We start from the raw sequence: 19,968 nt of genomic DNA on the forward strand, positions 1-19,968 counted from the left end.
TAAAGTAAATTGCCTTTAAAAATAATATGTCTGGCCGGGCACGGTGGCTCATGCCTACAATCCCAGCACTTTGGGAGGCTGAGGTCAAGAGTTCAAGACCAGGCTGAGGTTAGCCTGGCCAACATGGTGAAACCTCGTCTCTACTAAAAATACGAAAAATTAGCTGGGCGTGGTGGCAGGTGCCTGTAATCCCAACTACTCGGGAGGCTGAGGCAAGAGAATTGCTTGAACCCAGGAGGTGGAGGCTACAGTGAGCTGAGATTGCTCCATTGTACTCCAGCCTGGGCAACAAGAGCAAAGCTCCGTCTGAAAAAATAAATAAATAAAATAAAAATGTCTTTTAAATATTCCCTTCATAAGTAAAAATACTCCTCCAAATAGTTATCAGTTTCATGAGCTCAAAGTAGGAGGTGTGTTTGCTGCAAGTCCTTATTGCAGGGATAGGATAACTAATAGAGGGACTAAAATTCAAAGCGGGGCGGGAAGAACTGTTAAAACTCCATACAGCTCAGCAATCAGTAGCAGACAGACCCAAGATCTGCTATCAGAAGCATCGGGGGCACTGGAACATCATTTCCCAATAACAAGGTCTGACGCAGATGTACACCCCACCCCAGTAAGTATTTTACACAAGTTTTGGGAACACTTCTTGGTGAAAGACAAGAGTGTTTAAAGCAAAATCCAAAGAGTAAATATTTTAATTTTTTCTTCAAGAGTATTCTTATTTTCATATTATTTAAATAGTCACATTAACAAGGTACATTTCCACAAAAATACTTGTACAGCATCAGTATTCTTATTCACATCCATAATTGCCATAATTAGGAAAAATTAGGAAACTTAGCAAAGACAGTCAATACACATATGTTCTTTTACTTGTGGTGAGATAAATTCAATGTCTAAAACAAGTCAGGATGGATCAACATAAAAGCTGAACTAGACACCCCTATCAAATTTCTCCATGAAAAAGCAAATAGCCCTGGGTGACCAGCAAGTTATACAAACAATGCAAGACAAATCCAACTAGAAATCGGAAGCTGCCATTTCATATACACAAAATACAAGTGAAACAGCAAAGTAAACATATTTTTAGAGGGAGGTGCTGCTACCCGGGACATTAGAGATACAACTGAGCCAGCTGAGATGACATTTACAATCCCTTGAAATACAGCAGATGGCACTCTGGTGCTTCCTATGAAGCAACATGCTTGAAAGCAAGGGCCCAACAATTGTTGTAGGAAAGCAAAATATACCTCTAACACCTATGTTTACCAAAAAAGCTGACATCTCAAACTCTGAGTTGTTGAGACTCAAATTTCTCATCCCCAAAGAAGCCTATTACAGTAGTGTGTTGGATGCTTTTTGTATCTCTGATATGCAGGCACTATAATGGGGGGAAAATACTTCTGAATAAAAACATTGGCTGACTTGCAACTGTGCATATAATGTCTATTCAAGGGGGCAGTGTGCCTAGCATGATCCTGAAAATGTTGAGATAAAAATAAGTTGGCATTAAAGCACTATTTGTCTTATATGAAAAGAGTGACTCTATCTTCCAGTAAACAAGATTTCCTGCAATGAAAATCTTTTTCCTTCATTATCTATAAACTATACAAATAACTTTCCTTTTTAACCTAAGACTCAATTTATATTTGATTTTATTCTATTTGATACCAATTGGTATGTCCAGCTGACGCATTTGCAGATACAAAAGAATATCGCTTTGTGTTTGCACAGTCCCTTCCTTTCAAGGAACTTAAAGAACTTGATGGAGAAAAGAACTTGACGGACATTCTCTCTGAAGTTTTAAGTAGGTCAAAAGTAATGAAGGAAAACAGAAGGGGAGTGCTCGTCAGAGCCCACCACGCCCCACAGTTCTGAGGATGCGGGTGCGAGGACTCTGAAGCAAAACAAAGCAGAGGGATCTCTCAGACGCCAAGTCACACAGCTCTTTACACATCAAAAATCTGAGTTAAGACAATGATTAGTCAATCCTGAAACCATTTAGTACAACTGGGGATTCCTCATTTTAAGTCGCTGCTTTAGAATTCGGCTCCCCTGCTGTCTGCGTTCCGGTTGAAGCGGCACACGCTGCCTTTGGACAAACAGCCTCTGCAGGGGCAGACACAGTTGTCTGGACTCTTTTGGAACTGAACAAAGACACTAAACCTACAGAACATTGTTTTTAAAGGAGATAGTTAAAAAGTAATGCCCTAAAAAGCCAGAAATATTTCAATCGGCTTGAAAAGTGACACATAACAGGAGCAGGAAACACCAGTTTTTAGTATTTTGCCATCTTAGGCACACTGCTACTTGGAAAGATTTTTTAAGTGAACTTTGCCTTATAAAAATATTGATAAATATATGTACTTAAGTGAGAATCCAAATCGTACCCAAACTTCATGAAAGTGAAAGTCTATTGCTATGATGTCTAGAAGAAACACTGAGTTATCTAAAAGGCAATGTTCAGTGGTGGGCAAAAAGGAAGGGAAAATGGGGGGTTCCAAGTTAGCTCCACTCAAGAGGAAGACACGGCTGTGGCCTCAGCTGCCTCTCTACTCGTCATGTCAGGGGGTCTTAACATGTCAGAACATTGTGGGGTCCTGCAACTTGCTGACAGATCTTGATGGAGCTGCTTATGGGACTCCATGGGGGGAACTGTAAGGACTCAACGTATCACTGGTGGACATGCGTGATCTACTCTAGTCAGAAGCATGACACCAAACCCAACCACGCAGGCACAGTGGCAGTTCAGAAAAGTATTGCTCTGAGAGATCTGAGATCTAAGGTGGCCCCTGGCTGCTCCGTGTGTGATGTCACCAGAGAGGACTCTCACTGGACAAGGCCCAGTGGTCTGAGGCTCTGTACAAAGCATGACGCCACATGCGATCATTCTCACACGCACACACAGCCTAATCATCCAAAACTCCCCCTTGGGCTTTGTCATAAAAAAACCCTCCATTTACCAGGAGGGATGCTGAGGCTTACAGGGATCAGATGTCCTGGACAAGTCATCTGTTTGGTAAACTGCAGATGTGGCAAACCACGGATTCTAGCCACACTCTTTCTACTGTGTCATCACAACACAAAAGTTTGAAAAGACACTTGTAAAAAAGAAAAAGCTTAAGGACATTTAATAATGTAGAAGTGTTCAGATATAGATAAACATCTTTCCAGAATCTCAGGTAAAGAACATCTTGGCTGAACTGACAATGAATCTTTTTGAGACAGAACGTTTCTGTTCCCAAAATGATTACATCAACAGCAGGTGCAAGAGGGTAGAAGAAAGAAAGAACCACGGAGATTACATTACAAAGATATATGTTTAAATGAGATTTGTAAACTTAATTTGTTTGTAACTCAGGGTGCAAAGAAGAGAATAATTATTTTTCTCTATACTGTAGTTAACTGAACTTAAGTATAACTGTGGAAAGTATATTTAAAAGTTAGACAGATTTTACAATTTTAAGTTTGATCAAGTGTTTTCCAGTTTGACTAATCATAACTGGCTTAACACACATAGCAAGTTTCCTTAAGGGCAAATGGAAAATGCTGGCATCTGAGTGGGGTGGTCAGAACGCACCCCACAGCCAGAGGCGCCTTCCCGGTAACACAGCACGCCTTCCTGCTAGTGTGTCGCCAGGACCAGGCTCTACCCGAATAAGAGATGGTCCCACGGTGCTTAAACAGGTGGTTACGCTGTTGTCTTTTTAAGTGTTTTGGCAGTAAAAAGGAAACTAAAATTAAAAGCTATATAACCCCATTTTTATAAATTCTAAACAATTTTGATTTTTGGTTTACATTGCTTTCCTGCTTAGAAAATTTAGAGAACGAAATTGATTTAACTTCATTTTCCAAGTCCCAAATTGAAATGCAGTTCTGAAATCGAAGTTCAATAATATTCCCCCAACTTTAGAAAACAGGAAGTCAGGTCATGCAACTTTCAACAGTGGATATATACAAAGTTCCACCTTTTCTTTCTGCTGGATCAATCTAAAGTTAGGAATTGACAACAATTTCCCTCTTACTCCTAGGTAATGATCTACCTCATATTAACCAAAATCAGTTTTGAGAGTGTTTCCAATTATCTTGTGGTAAATCACAGTACTGCATCTATGAATAAGCTCTAAGAAAAGCAAAATATTCATGGAAGCATAAAACAATATCACCTTTAAATAAAAATACTTTATTCATTCCTGATAGGTTATCACAATGTACACTGTTAACCAAGTAAAAATGGTATGCTGAAATAGTTAACTAGGGCATATTTGAAGAATTTTGTTTACTTTTAAAAGAGGAAAAATCACTTCCAATCTTCCCTTCCACACATTCCTAACAAGCCTGCACTATACCTGCTTAAAACTGAAAATATAAACAATTACATGGGCCCCACTTCATTATAGAATGCATTTTCCTGTACTCTTAAAGGAAGCTATTACATTGAAGTTACCTTCCTTTGCCAAAAACTTTCAGACAAGTTTACTGCTCTTTATGTTTTGTGTAACTTTGTAAATTATACAAGAAATATAGCACACAACTTGAATTAATCTAAAAACACATACACACAAACACAGGATAAAGTGCAACACAACAGAACATGTCTGCAACATTCACTTTCTCAAACCCCCACAAAAGGATTTTCGGAGTAAATGGAAATAATGTTGTTCTCAAGTGCATGAACACTAAATTCAACAGAATAGGTTATTTTTCCACACTGATATTTATATTGAAAATCCTATTTGCTTTGCTTCCCCTGTGGCTTCTGTCTCTCATTTTCAATTAAAGTTCTGAAGCTGTGATTCTTTTTAAACCTTAAGAAAATTCAACTCCACAGAGCTACACAAAGAGTGTTAGAAGGCAGCTTCCAATGATCTCTCGTTGGTAACAAGGAGAATTACAGTCATCTTAACAAAAGTGAGCCTTCCACTAACTTGGCAGCAAATGCTTTAAGGACCTTTGACACCAGCCACCAAACATTTCTATAGGCAAGTATCAACTATAAATGTCAGAAGTTTTTGGTTGCATGTTGTTTTGATGTTAAATTATTTAACTAAAAAATGCTTTTGTTCCTGAGATGAGCACAATAAAATTAAACGAGCTTCCTCTGAAGCTGCTGTCGGGACTCTGAGCTCCTGGTTCCACTCTCCTTATCTTCACGCTGTCAGTTCCAAGCCATCAGTCATCCCCATGGCGCCATTTCTGTGACTCGTCTTGCCGGACATCTGGCCTAATTTGGTTTCTCATGCCACCCAGCACGTTTGACGTTGCTTCTGTGGCAACAATCAGAGGTTTCACCACTGCCGGAGGAATCTGGCGCAGAACCTCGCCCACGGCACCAGTCACCCCTCTGCTCTCGTGTTCTCGAGCCGCAGTTTCATAAATGGTCTGAGCCGTGTCTGTGATTCCCTGCATAGAGGCGGGAGGTAGGAGAGAGGAGGGCAGTGAACAAACTCTGGCTGGAAAACTCTCTAAGCTATCCTGCAGTACACACTTTTAAAGCAGGTAACATTATGTTTGTAACCAGACAAAAAAAAATGCCATGCTTTTAGATAACCCAGGATTATTATTTTTAATGACAGAATTCTAACTGTAAGGGAAAGAGGCAATTATGACTTAGTATTTTGTTGTGACACTAGTGTGTGGAAAATGTAGGTAAACTAAAATTTCGCATTGGGAAGACAGAAATACGGGCTTTGCTGTTACTATTAATCACTCCAGTTAAATCAAACTTGGCAAACAAAGCTTCTTGAATATATTCACTAAAGAAATATGGTGATAGTTCCCTTTGATTCAACCTAATTCTACTAAGCTCTGGGAAATTACTTAATTTGTTTTAAATTACTGGCTATGTATTAGGAAAAAAAATGGAAAATTCAATTAAGATAAAAAGCTAAATAGAACATTTTATTGGATTAGAGAATTCTGAGAACAAAAAGCAGGAACATGTTTAATAATTCTCAAAAAACTTTAGTAGCATTTTCCATCTTTCTCACAACATAATAAAATAATGATGATTGCTAAGCTTTCTTTTTTGTTTATTCAGTCTCTATCCTAGTAATGACTTCTAAGCTTTGAAGCTGAATATACAAACATGTAGGTCAAACCAATGTGGTAAAACTTCACATGACTTCCGAATCTTTACCATTTATCTAACTCAGAAATCCCTAGGGAACTCAAAGCAGCATTCCATTATTATTATTATATTATTGTGACAGCTTCAGTGATGGGGACAGCATAAAGGAACTTTGAGTTCTCCAGGGAAATCAAGGACCTTGTCCTAACCCAGAATCTAGCCATCATTTCGGCAAGTTAACAAGAGCGTCCTATCTACCCAGTATGTCTGGCAAAAACATGTAATACCACAGAGCAAAAAAAAAAAGATATCCAGAAGGCTGGATGCGGTGGCTCACGCCTGTAATCTCAGCACTTTAGGAGGCCGAGGCAGGCGGATCACGAGGTCAGGAGATCGAGACCATCCTGGCTAACACGGTGAAACCCCATCTCTACTAAAAATACACAAAACTAGCCGGGCGTGGTGGCAGGCGCCTGTAGTCCCAGCTACTTGGGAGGCTGAGGCAGGAGAATGGCGTGAACCCAGGAGGGAGAGCTTGCAGAGAGCCGAGATCATGCCACTGCACTCCAGCCTGGGCAACAGAGCAAGACTCCATCTCAAAAAAAAAAAAAAAAAAAGTGTCCAGAAAAACTCAAAGAAATAATAAGTACTACTTTAAAAACTATCTACAGGATAACAGCCAATAAGAGAAACCACAAGCACAACAAAGAAAATGTTTACAACTTGTACATTTCCCTGCACCATCTCCCTCCCTTCTCCACCAGCTCTCCTCCCTATCCCACCCGCGATAAACAGGAGTAGATGAGTAGAGTACAAGGCTGACCACCACTACGTTTGCAGACAACAGAAGTAAATTCCAATCTCAGCCCTATTATTTAGCTGTGTGACCTTAAAGTCATTTAAACAGGGAATTAAAATGCTGCCTTCCTCCTATGGTGATTGTTAGAATTAAATAATTCATCTCAAGAGCTTGACACAGTTTGGAAGACAGTTAAGTGTTCAATAAATAATTCCTACTGCCACCCTCATAAGTGCCTGACTACCACCAAATAGAACTATGTAAGTAGGGGTTGACATACTTTTTCTGTAAGGGCCACATAGAAGGTATTTGTGGGCCATGGTCTCTGTTATTTATTTTTTGTTTTGTTTTGTTTTACAATCCTTTAAAATTGTAAATAGCATTATTATTAGCTCAAAGGCCCATACAAAAGAGGCATGGCCAGGTCTAGCCTGCAGCCTAGTCTGCCAACCTCTGATCTAAAAGATGAGCCTGTCTATGACACACACAAGGCATTTTCTCTTCATCTTTGACTTACTGACATCTAAAATGGAAAAGAAATACCAAGCACCACTTAGGAACTTTTTTTTTTTTAACTTTAATAGAGAATCCAGAGTAAGTCCAAACAAGCACATCCTACCATCTCAATCCACACTTACTAATCTCACCCTCCCTTCCTTCATTCTTCCTAGTGACAGCTTAGAGAAAGAGAACTAAACTTTAAACCCAAATACTCAGTTCCAATCCTGGCTCCAATCCCTTTTCTCTGTGGTACTTGGGGGAGGCCACTGTCTGGCAGAACCCATTTCCTCATCTGTAAATTAGAAATGTCGCCTATCTCTAATGGCGATTACCATACATTTGGCACAAAGTAAGCACACATTTATTTTAAAATTACTATAGATTAAATTAGGCAACCATTTCACAAGTTGTTAAATCAAACTGCTATTACATCTTACTTCCCACTGCCCTTACTAACCCCAGTGTCTGTTTAACAGATCTAATTTTAGCCTGTTGATAGCTGGCTCAATCCTGACATCTGTAGGAGCAAGTCTGACTCGTAATTATCTCTTTATTCTCCCCAGTAAATCTTTTTTTCAAAGCTGACCATTGGTCTTACCTTTATTTCTCCACTAATACATTTCTCGGGGCCCTACCTTCGTGGACTTCCTGCCGTTTGGGACCACAGAGGCTACTTTTCTCAAGTAAAAGACCGTCCTAGGCACGTCTGACTGTTGTTAGAATATGACTGAGAAAAATATCTTTCATGAAATCCTAAAACACAAATCATAAGTCAAATGACCTCAAACTCCCTTATGTCATATTAAAAAGAATGTCAAAAAGAGTCTGCCAGGGAATGACCCTGACAACACCCAGAAAAAAAAAAAAACAAAAAAACAGGGTTCACTGGCACAACCGTGTCAGAGAGCAATTCAGCAATGCTTAATAAATGTCGAGATTCCAACAGTTACTCCCCAGTTGACCCTAAAGAATTTCTTGTACATATGAACAAAAAGACAGTTAAATGAGCACTCCCCATAGTGGTGTTTCAGGGGAAAAATGGAAACTGAATGTCCACCAACAGGAAAATAAATTATGATATATTCATACAGTGAAATACCATAAAACTGTGGCAATTAGACCTACATGGATTAAGATTAACATGGATCTGTCTTGAAATAAGTTGCAGAATAAGACACATAACACCATTTATGGAAACTTTTAAAACATTAACACTAGCATGTTTTGCTTATGAATACATACTTATATAATAAAACTATATAAAAACATGTACAAAAAAAAATATGTTCCACGTTCAGCATAGTGAAGGCATGGGAATAGGATCAGGGTGGGAGATTCATCTGAAAAGTTCTAGTTCTTAAGCAAACCTGAGGTAAAGCAGGGCCGAGTATAAATGTGTTAAACCTAGACAGCCATCACACAGCATTTGTTTCTAACATTGCCTGAGTGCTTCTGCAGGTGAAGAGAGAGAATCTGTCCACCCATGCAATCACTAGTCTTCCTGTCAGCCTATTGGTCCCAGACTGGCCCTTTTCCGTCACCTCACACAAATATGGGCACGTTATTAGCGGCAGTTGCCATTCTGCTCCCAGGGATTTCTACAGAATAAATTTAAGCCATTAAATGCTCTTTAGGTGAAAGTTGGGAAAGCACACAGAAGGGTTCTGATGTGTCCACCCAAGTATTCAATTACCTCTTTCACAACACTGTAAGCCTTGGCCACACCTTCCCTCAGGTCTACTGGCTGGTGGGCTAACCGGTAATGAGGAAACCTTTTGGTCTTCTTGGGCTCGATAGAAAGGGTACCAGGAGACACCATATCATAAGCAGTCTCTGCAGCTGCCTGGATCATTTTGTCAAAAGGAAGAAATGAATTAGAAGAAAGTCTGAAGAGTTACGGACCAGCAGAGCACTTCCTACAGGGAGTGAGGAAGAGCAGAGGAACTCACAAACCCTAACGAAGACACTTCTGCGTATCTGAATTCTTTACCACTAGAATTGATGACTTTTATAACGAAAACATAAAAGTATAAATTAATAACTAACACCTGGATTGAGCTGAATTTTTAGCCCCTCCTCTGTTCACTGAGAACACTCAACATTTCCACATCAGTCTATGGAGCTGAATACTTACTAGAAGGACCTTTAATACTTCTGTTTAATCTACAACGCCTTCTTCAAATTTAGCTATGATCCTTTCATACAAATATGGTGAAATCAATCCTCTGCTAACTTAATGTTTACAATTTACCTGAAATAGGCAAACAAATCTGACACTGTATTCCACTGCTTTATTCTAATTATTTAACACTAAACATTTAAGCAATAAAACAAGCATGACATTAAATCACTACAAATAAAGTATCTACTCACAACATTTTGTGTATCTTTACAGTATTGTTTTAAAAACAAAAGGACCCAACCGGTTCACAATGGCTCTTTTTGGATAGACTAAGGCAGTCTAAAAAGATACCTGTATGGTTTGAACCATTCTGTTTGTGAGTTCTAGAGCAGCCATCGCTGTCGAGGTACCAAAGGAAGCAGCGCCTCTCTGAAACCCTCTGACAATGCGGCCATCCTTCCGGTACTGCTCTATTGGGAGCCAGACCAAGTCCTTTAGGCCTTGTACTACAACAGTCAACACAAAATCAACATCAGTGCCACAGTTCAGACTTTTCTATCATTCTAACCCTGGGGTTTTTAACTTCTAAAACTGGAGGCAAAGTTTTGTGTATACGAGTACATATGTGAGTTTTCTAGACTAATGGTCCTCACATAAGTTCTCAAAGGGATAAGAATTACTGATCTGAAAAAATAACTTATCTTTTGATTAAAAAAGAAGAAAACTCACCTAATTGTACTAGTGAATGCATAGGTCCAACACCTCCCAGGATTCCTGGTAGCTGGTTCTTCTTAATGTCATTAAGCCACTCAGTGATTGCATATGAGAATAATTTGTCAACACCTAGTAAACTAGAGCAAATGATCATTAGTATGTCAAAAGGAGAAATACATTTATAGACATAGATTAGATTGAGGGTTTTTTTTTTTTTTACTTAAAATAAAATCTACAAATTATAAGGACAAATATTACAGATGCTTCAAAAACAGCTAACATTTTTCAAATCAAAAAGAAACACAAATCATCCATTTAACTCACAACCTGAATTTTTCTAAATATACATATATATACATACATACACACACACATATATATATAAAATCCAATTCTAATGTTAATAATTTCTACGAGACTCAGGTAGCACGTATTAGTGTGTTTTTCCAATGTTCTTATTTCTTGAACATCTTAAGGCTTTGGCATAGGATTAACCCAAAGTTTCTAAATTGCCAGTAACTGCTACTAAGAACTTCCAATCTTTTCACTGAATAAGCTCATTTACAACCTTAGAAAGTTATTTAAAATATCCTAAACTATAACTGTTTTTTCCAAATACTACTCTTTTCAAACTCCTTCTAATCCCTCAGAATAGAAATCAGTGCCTAACTCTTAAGAGTCCTCTAAAAATGAGCTCTCTAAATAAAATACTGTAAAATTGTGTATGCATGCTAAGAAAACTCAGTTTTCAAATTTGTTGTACACTAACTTTGATAACTTCACTTAAAGCTTCATATAATAAATTCACTTACCCATGTCGATAGGAAAGCCTCTTGAGCTTTAGTTCAGAGCAGTTTAACTGAGCCAGACCAATCAAAATCCCAGCTAGCGTACCCTTCAAAATTAAAAAAGGCCAAATTAACCTTACTGTAAATTAAGAGACTCAACATCTAAAATCATTGTTATTTTGAAAGTCAAAGCAGTAGTCATTATTGATACTAAAACACTTAAAATATTTACAGCAAAAATATATATTTTACAATACATATGACCCAATTTATAACAAATTTTACTCATGGTACTTAAGTAAATATTTACATTAAAAACAATTAAATTTAAAAACCTTGCACTTCATTTCAAACATATATATAAACTATGACAAAGCAAAGTTAAAAATAAAAACGAACTCATTAGAGAAACATATGATATTTTTGTGGAGTATATTTGTAGAGTTTCCCAACCTGATCCATTGATACATGTTTGCCATGATAATCAAGTCGAATGGGAACTTCTGACGTGAATCTAAATTCTCTGAAGATAAAGGAAGGAGGGGAGTTATTTACATTTACAATTACTAATAGGTGAAATTAGATATAAATTAATTTGTTCAATTGGAGAATAAAAACAAAACCACAAAATAAATCATGTAAATATCTTAAGGACTAAATAAAAGAGAATGTCTTTTAGCTCTATCTTTTCCTAATATAACAATTAAGCAGATGTTAATCGTCTCATATATTATTATATTTGCATTTCTCACAAAAAGCTTTTCTTAGTTACATCTATACAGTGTAGGAAAATAAAAATAATACAAGAATAAAATGTAATAAAAACCTTTTCTCAGTTTATGAAATAATGTACACTTACAAAAATTTATTCTTATATATATTCACAATTCATTCAAGGAATAAATTAATAAAAGCAACCTTCAAGATTAAACCAGATAGTCATGACCAAGAAATATAAAGAGAAGGCCAAAGGAATTATTTTGACTGTCTGGTAAATAAGAGCCAGCGATCCTGGCATGAACCCCAGGTTCATCTATGAGGTGCAATTGTGGGCAAGTCACTTAAACTCACTGTTGCTCAATCTTCAGAAATTGTTAAAATGCCACCTACATTGTTAAATTTTGTGAGAATCCTTGAAACTAACGCTTCTAAGTAAACAGAATTATCGACAAACAAATATAGGGAACGGTGTGAGAATGAAATTATAATTATACAGTTGTCCCTTGGTTTCTGAAGTGGATTGCTTCCAGGGCCCTTATGGATACCAAACCCCTTGATGTTCAAAAGTCCCTTATATAAAATGGGATAGTATTTGCATATATGACACACATATCCTTTCATATACTCTAAATCATTTCTAGATTACTTACAATATCTAATACAATGTAAATGCTGTGCAAATCATTCTTGTATTTTTAATTTGTATTATTTTTATTGCCATTTTTTATTAATATTTTGGTTGAATCTCAGATGTAGAATTCTAGATATAGAGGGCTGGTTGTACACTGATGGTACACATCTAACAAAATGATCTGACTTCCAAAAGTTGGCTGCAAACAATGTTTGGAACTTGAAACACAGTTTTCCCACAGAATTAATGTTGGTGGTTACATCCTAAGCCATCTCACCAAAGTCCACTGCACCTACAACAAAATGGAGATGCTATATTTACACCAATCACTACCAGAAACCTCAGACCCCAGCTCACGCCCATCCCCTGAATACTCAGCTCCACTTGGCTGTCGGGCCAGTGCCCTCCAATACTCTCCTTTCTCACTCTTTTTTTTCTCCATGGCACATACTAATAGGACAAACCATTTATTTTAATTATTTGTAATCTCAGTTTGTAAACTCAATTAAAATTTTCTCTACTTTGTTCATTTGTGCCTAGATTAAAACCTGGCATACAGTTAAGTGCTCGTAAGTATTTGTAAAATGAATAAATGTTTGGAGGAAGGGGGCTCTCATGACATTACTAAAAACTGTACCGGATTTTCTGGATTAGAGATAAGAAAATCTGTGTTCTAGTCGTGCCTTGGCCACTAACTGTAGTCTTGAGCAAGTCAACTCATCTCTCTGGGCATTCACTTCCTCATTTGTAAGGTGTGTAATTTAGACTATGGCACTGATTAGGAGCCTTTGAGAGTACAAATGAAAATCTATAAGCTATTCTCAATATTTTAAATAGTCTAATGGAAAAAATAAACATTTACCTAAGTAAGTATAGGGCTTGTGTACTTTTTAAACCTAAATAAATGAGTAACCCTACTTCCTCTGGGCTAAACAAAAAGGCAAAATTCTTTGCTTTCAGGCCCATGTTTACAAAAACCAAATTGGTAGTTTATAAATGTGACTAGTAAAATAACAATGCAAATTATCATTTAAGATACATGTTTTTGTAAAAATAAAAGGATCAACGTAGGAAATTAATTTTAAAAGGTCCTTCTTTGGTGGTGGAAAGATTTAGAACCACCAGGAATCATCTATTCCAAGATCTTTCCAATTATCATATTCCATTTTTTCTACCTATTTTCATCACTATGCAAAATATTTAAAACGTGACAACTCTTCCAAGTAGTAATACTGCTGACTTTGGCCCATGCCTAAAGTCTAACTTCAGAACCTAGAGAGAAAGAGAGAAATCAGCAACCCGGGATATTTGAGAAAGCAGCACAGAAAATCAGGGAAGATGTAACTGTTCCTCATAACAAGGGGGCACTGATCTTCAGTCCCTTCTCTTTCCCATAGGGCCAAGCCACCATCCCTACCATCAAGGGTTGGAAAAGAGAGAAGAAGAGAAGAATGAACAGGTCTGGAAATGAGGAAATTGCAGTGTGCTGTGCTCGAGCTGGCCAAGCCGTTGGGCAGCAGTCACAGCCAACGGCAGCAGCACAGGGGACCTGGGTCTCCCAACAGTGCCCACTGAGCAGGGAGGGAAGGGTCAGGAAAGACACATAACGACTGGGAAGGGCAGACAGAGAAAACAGGTAGAAAATCCCCACAAGGGAAAAGACAGACAGGCATAGCCAGGTTGAGATACATAAAGGGAAAAAAAGCAAAAGGATGATATCCTGTTGGGCTGGTACGAACACACCATAACAGTGCTGGAAAGAGGCGATAGAGGAGAAAAAGAAGGAAAAAGCTAGAAGAAAAGGAAATTCCTGCCAGAGAATTGAAAGAGAGATGAATTTGGAACCAGGTTACTATGTGCAAATAAGGGGGGTGCAATTAGATGGGGACCACATACAGATAAATACACCAGCTCATGATTTGGCAGTGCAAAGAAAAGCTGATGGAACCTCATGATTACCAGCACACACACATCACAGAACAATCTTCAAAAGTCTAAAATAACTTCATTTGTTATTAAAACTAAATTAGTTACCTAAAAAACACAGGCTGATCCCTAAAAGATGCTTCTTCAGCAGAGAAGTTCTTCTCTTCCATGCCATTAACCACTTCCACTGAATTGGCACTATCATTTTGGGAAGGCTGTTTTGGCCCAGAGAAAGAAATAACTAGATTTGGCTCCTTTGAGGTACTCAAATGCCTTGGCAAACTGCAGGTGACATCAGCTCCAGGAGACTTTTTAACTGAAAATGTAATGTGCATGTTTGAAAAATTAGATATGCTTCTTCTGAGCAACCATTTAAATCAACCTTGATCTAATTTGTTTTTCTACATTTTATTTAATCAAAATACGATTCTTGTTACAGAGAAAATTTGCTTTCACCTTTTAAATTATTACTTTTATATAAACAGCATTCGTGAATCAACAAAAATAAACACAGAACACATTTACGTAAGTGGGAATAAATATTGTAAGTACATTCTCAAAAAAGTCTCATAACAATTAAAATCAATCCAAGTACTTGGTATAGCCTTTTCAAACTATACATATTTAATACCTTCTGGATCTGGAGTCATTTGAAGCTCTACTTCTGCAGAAAGACTTGTGAAGAAATCCTTCAGGAAGAACAAGGCATCCTAAAATTAAGAGACATAATTTTAACTAAGGAAGAAAAAAATCACCTATTTCTAAAACTATGAAACAAAGTATCTTAAACTCATATATTTTACTCATTGTTCAAATATAGCTACAATTTATTGAATCCTTTCTCTATGCCAGTCATTATTCCTATTCTTCCCCCCACCACACACACACACACACACACAGATACACACTTCCCTTTTAATTCTCATAACTTTATGAGGAAATTAATTTATAGGTATGAAAACTGAGAGACAGAAGTTAAAGATTACAAAGGTAAAAAGGACTAAATCTAAGTACATTTGAGTTTTCTTAGAAATGGAGCACTCTCACTCTTGGCCCTGGCTCTCATTCTGCATTGTGGTGATAATATTACCAACGATCATGTGCTGGACACTTTTTTTTTTTTTTTTTTTTGAGATGGAGTCTCGCTCTGTCTCCCAGGCTGGAGTGCAGTGGCACAATCTCAGCTCACTGCAACCTCCGCCTCCCGGGTTCAAGCAATTCTCCTGCCTCAGCCTCCTGAGTAGCTGGGATTACAGGCACCCACCACCAAGCCCAGCTAATATTTGTATTTTTAGTAGAGATGGGGTTTCACCATGTTGGTCAGGCTGAGTCTCGAACCCCTGACCTCGTGATCCACCCGCCTCGGCCTCCCAAAGTGCTGAGATTACAGGCGTGAGCCACCACACCTGGCCACTAATCACCAGCTTTTTAAAATGTTCTCAAAATTTTTTGATTTTGGTATTTAAGCTAAACTCTTTAACAAATCAGTAAGACCAACAACTCAATTTTATTTTATTTTATTTTACAGATGGGGGTCTCGCTCTGTCACCCAGACTGGAGTACAGTAGTGCAATCATGGCTCACTGCAGCCTCCACCTCCTGAGTTCAAGCGATCCTCCCACCTCAGCCTCCTGAATAGCTAGGAATATAGGCAGGCACCACCATGCCTGGCTAATTTTTTTTCTATTTTTTGTAGAAACAAGATCTCACTATGTTGCCCAGGCTGATCTTGAACTTCTAGGCTCAAGCAATCCTCCTGCCTTGGCCTCCCAAAGTGGTGGGATTACAGGCATGAGTAACCCGCACCCGACCCAAACAACCCTTAGCAAGACACAGACACTTCAGAAACACAAAAGAAAATACACAAATGGCTAATAAGCACATAAAAAGATGCTCGGCATCACCCGTTATCAGGGAAATCCAATTTAAAACCAAAGTGTACACAAAGCATACCAGCTAAAATTTTAAAAACGACAATACCAAGTTTGGCAAGGCTATGAAGCAGCCACAGCTCTCATGGCTGTTGGTGGGAATGTGCAATGCAACAGCCACTGTGAAGAATTGTTTGGCAGCTTCTTAACAGAGCTCAACATATACTTATGACCCAGAAATTCTACTCTTATATATGTATTTACTCAACCAAGAGAAATGAAAATGTATGCCCATAAAAAGACTTCTACATAAATTTCCTAAGAGCCAAAACCATGGAACAACCTCAATGTGAACCAGCAGGTAAACAGATAAACTGTGGTATATCCACAGCAAAATCCTACTCCGCAATAAAAATGACTGTGGATACATGCTACAAAATAGATGGATCTCAAAGACTTAACGCTAAGTACAGGAAGCCAAGTACAATTCCATTTACATGAAGTTGCAGAACAGGAAAAAACTAATCTATGGTGACCAAAAGATCAGTCAGTAGTCACTTTGGGATGGTGAAGATGAACTACAAAGGGACATGAGTGAAGTCTTCAGGGTAAGGAAAATGTTCTATATCTCAACTGGGGTAGTACCTCCTCAAGTGTGTAAATCTGTGAAACCGCCACTGAACACTTAAAAGCTGTGCATTTTAGTATATGTAAATTATACCTCAGTGCAATTAATTTTTTTAAACTTTAAAAAATTGTTTATGCTAAATTTGACTATAAAATATGTCTAGTTTGAAGATCCTATGATAAAGGATATTAATACTGCACTATGACTTACAGTGTTAAAAGAATTCCTTTTAATGTCATACTCAAGCAATGAAGCAATAATGATGAAAAACACAATTGTGCAAACTGGTGCTGCTCCATCTTCATCCTATAGAGCCTGGGTTGCGCACTTACTTATCTTACTTAGCAGAATGGTCTCCCAATCCCAGTCCACAATTAGAGTAAGGCTTTTGGTACCTTTACAAAAATCTTCACCTGCCTAGCTCCACTGCACTCCTTAAGACCCACCTTGAATGTCACCACCCCCAGAAAGCCTTTCCTGAGCATCCCTCACCCTTCCAAACTCCCAGTCTAGGTTAAGAGCCATCTTCTGGTCAGGCATACCATCCCATGCCTATCTGTATCACTTGTACTCACCACAGCACATTAAAACTATCTCTTTTATGTCAGTCTTCTATAAAGAGATCCTTGAAGATAGAGATGTCTTATTCATCTTTGTATCCCCAGCATCCTAATATAAAACCTGGGACAAGGTAGGCATTCACCAAATGGTTTTGAATGAATTGATACGCTTTCCCTGCAGAGTTGCAGCCAGTACAAAACTAAAATGGACAATAGGCTAGCAGAGTCAGGAAATCTGGACCCCTTCCTATTTTGAATCTCAAACTGCCTAGTTGTATCACCTCCATCATCCACTTATCCACGAGATGGAACTCATTCCGTCTGCAATGCTTATTGCCTGCCCTATGGTAACACTGAGCTTTGGAAGCAGTTGCACTTACCTTCAATAGCAATGCAGCTTTTTCAAAAACATGAAAGAATAATGTGTTGCTTTCATACTTAACATGATTCAGTTAAGATGAATAAGTGGGGATGTGCTCGGTTAGAAAAATAATACTCAAAGCATTATCATTCACCAACTGATTTGTTTTTGCAAGAAAAAATAAACAAAAATATTTGATTTTCTACTCAGACGACCATTTACTATCCCAAAATATGGTATAGCAATCTTGAAAGAGGCGAACTGAAAAGAATTTTTGTGTTAGGTGATATATACCTCATTAACGCTTACATATTTGTGGTGTGGCTTTGTTTTCCTAGATTTTATGTCTTAATTAATTATTTCTCATTCTTCCTCAGGGTAGTCATAAAATTTATTTCCCTGATGGTTCTAAGATTAGTAACTCCCCACTTTAAAATCACAATGCTTTATAGTTCTAAATAAGAGATTATGTTCAATATTAAATTTAAAAGTCTATTAAAGAAAATTAGGGTGGGCACAGTGGCTTATGCCTATAATCCCAGCACTTTGGGAGGCCAAGGTGGGAGGATCACTTGAGCCCAGGAGTTCAAGACCAGTCTGGGCAACATAATGGGACCACGTCTTTGCAAAAAAATAAAAATAGAAAATTAGCTGGACATGGTGGTATGCGCCTGTAATCCCAGCTGTTCAGGAGTCTGAGGCGGGAGGACAGTTTGAGCCCAGGAGGTCAAGGCTGCAGTAAGCCGTGATCTACACTCCAGCCTGGGTGACAGAGTGAGACACTGTGGGGGCAGGGGGGAAAGAAAGAAAGAAAATTGGGCTTGCTAAGTTTCGTAAAGTCATGCCAGTAAGATGTATCTTACTCAAAGTCTTGTTCATACTGGTGATCTCCACAGATCAATTTTCCCACAAACATTTCATTGTATTTCCACTAGGCCAATCAATATAAGGATAAATTTAGTTAAAGTATGGATATCAAAGTATCTTCTTTCATAATGATAAAACGTAAACTTAAAGTACTGATTGGCAAGTCTAACCTAGCTCAGAGGATATAAGCATTAATGTAGAGCTATGCTAAGCTTCTGTACTTTACAGTACATTTTCTCTAAGACAGTGCCTATTTTTTGTTTATAAATATTATTTAAGCTCAGTCTTGAAATACTTGTTACCAGCTTTTAGTTATTCAAGTTTTATTTAAACAACTAATGAACATTATTCAACCAGTACTATTTAAGCAAATTAATAACGTCCACCCCACAAATAAATACTCTACTTCCAAACCTGAGCTCATATCAACACAATTTCTGTCAAGAAGGTTTTGTTATTTCACAGCAGATTAGTTAAAAACTCCACTTATGTTCTGCAATTATCATATGCTATGTTATTATTAAATAACAACAGTTAACATTACTGATCCCTAACCTAGTGTCAGGCACCCAGCTAATGTTTTTCACACACTGATTTATTTAATCTTCGTTTCAAAAGCATTATGATACACATATTACTATCTCTCCCATTTTATCAGTGAAGGAACTAAAGCTTGGAGATGTTAAGTAACTTACCCAAAGCCATACAACTAGTAAAAGCTACAGAACTAAGACTGGAATCCAGGTCTGACTCCAAACCCACGCTTCTCACCATTCTATTACTATACCTTGGCTGCGCGTCCTATTTTCACACATCCTGGAAGAAAGTTTCTGGAAGAGGCACCAGCTATGTTTTAAACAGATCTCTGGGTCAAAGAAAAGCCCAGAAGAATTTGATAGGATGCCTGCTAGAATACGGGAAAGTGGATTTCACTGTGCCCAACTCCAGTTTTTTTTAGGGAAAGTCTAAATCTCTGTTGTTTCTGACCTCTTTATGTATACCAATTTACTCATTTGTCATTTTGCCCAGCACAGAAAGAATTCTCTTCCAGATGCTGCAATGAAGACAGAGCAGCATTCAATTCATCAGGGAATCCTCTAATACTCTCTGAAAATATATGCATATCTGAACTGGGAGTAGAGTACTTAAGGATTAGAGAACAAGAAGCAGGTATTAAGGTCTACATCACACCATGAGTAGGAGACTGGGAAATAACATCTAATGATGTTTACTCACCCACAGTTCAGATTCCAAACATCTAATGAATTTGCCCTATTCTTTATCAGAAGTTTGCTTTACATATGTAACCGCCATAAAAGTTCAATAATGATAAACATTACAATTTCCTTATTCTGAACATGCAGTCTAATCTAACTGTAATGGCAGGAATCACGCTCATGCTACAAA

The 19,968-nt window shown here is 37.9% G+C and overlaps 1 protein-coding gene across 6 annotated transcripts in view; it reads right to left on the reverse strand.

The window, feature by feature from the left end:
• Positions 1–680: 680 nt before the first annotated feature.
• The window catches only part of ATG2B (autophagy related 2B), an 80,515-nt gene continuing 61,227 nt past the window's right edge, over positions 681–19,968 (reverse strand). For 4 of the 6 annotated variants that reach the window (XM_054447949.2, XM_063652054.1, XM_063652053.1 and 1 more), the window contains 8 exons: positions 14,906–14,984; positions 14,383–14,590; positions 11,451–11,520; positions 11,022–11,104; positions 10,225–10,346; positions 9,847–10,001; positions 9,067–9,216; positions 681–5,406 (listed from right to left, as the gene is read on the reverse strand). In XM_054447949.2, the coding sequence (XP_054303924.1) occupies positions 5,176–5,406; positions 9,067–9,216; positions 9,847–10,001; positions 10,225–10,346; positions 11,022–11,104; positions 11,451–11,520; positions 14,383–14,590; positions 14,906–14,984 (1,098 nt within the window). In that variant the 3' untranslated portion in view covers positions 681–5,175. Of the gene's footprint in view, positions 8,127–9,066; positions 9,217–9,846; positions 10,002–10,224; positions 10,347–11,021; positions 11,105–11,450; positions 11,521–14,382; positions 14,591–14,905; positions 14,985–19,968 lie in introns of all 6 variants that reach the window. The other 2 variants (XM_063652051.1, XM_063652052.1) reach the window with 1 other exon arrangement.

This window comes from Pongo pygmaeus, chromosome 15, assembly GCF_028885625.2.
Source record: "Pongo pygmaeus isolate AG05252 chromosome 15, NHGRI_mPonPyg2-v2.0_pri, whole genome shotgun sequence".
Classification (NCBI taxonomy): domain Eukaryota; kingdom Metazoa; phylum Chordata; class Mammalia; order Primates; family Hominidae; genus Pongo; species Pongo pygmaeus.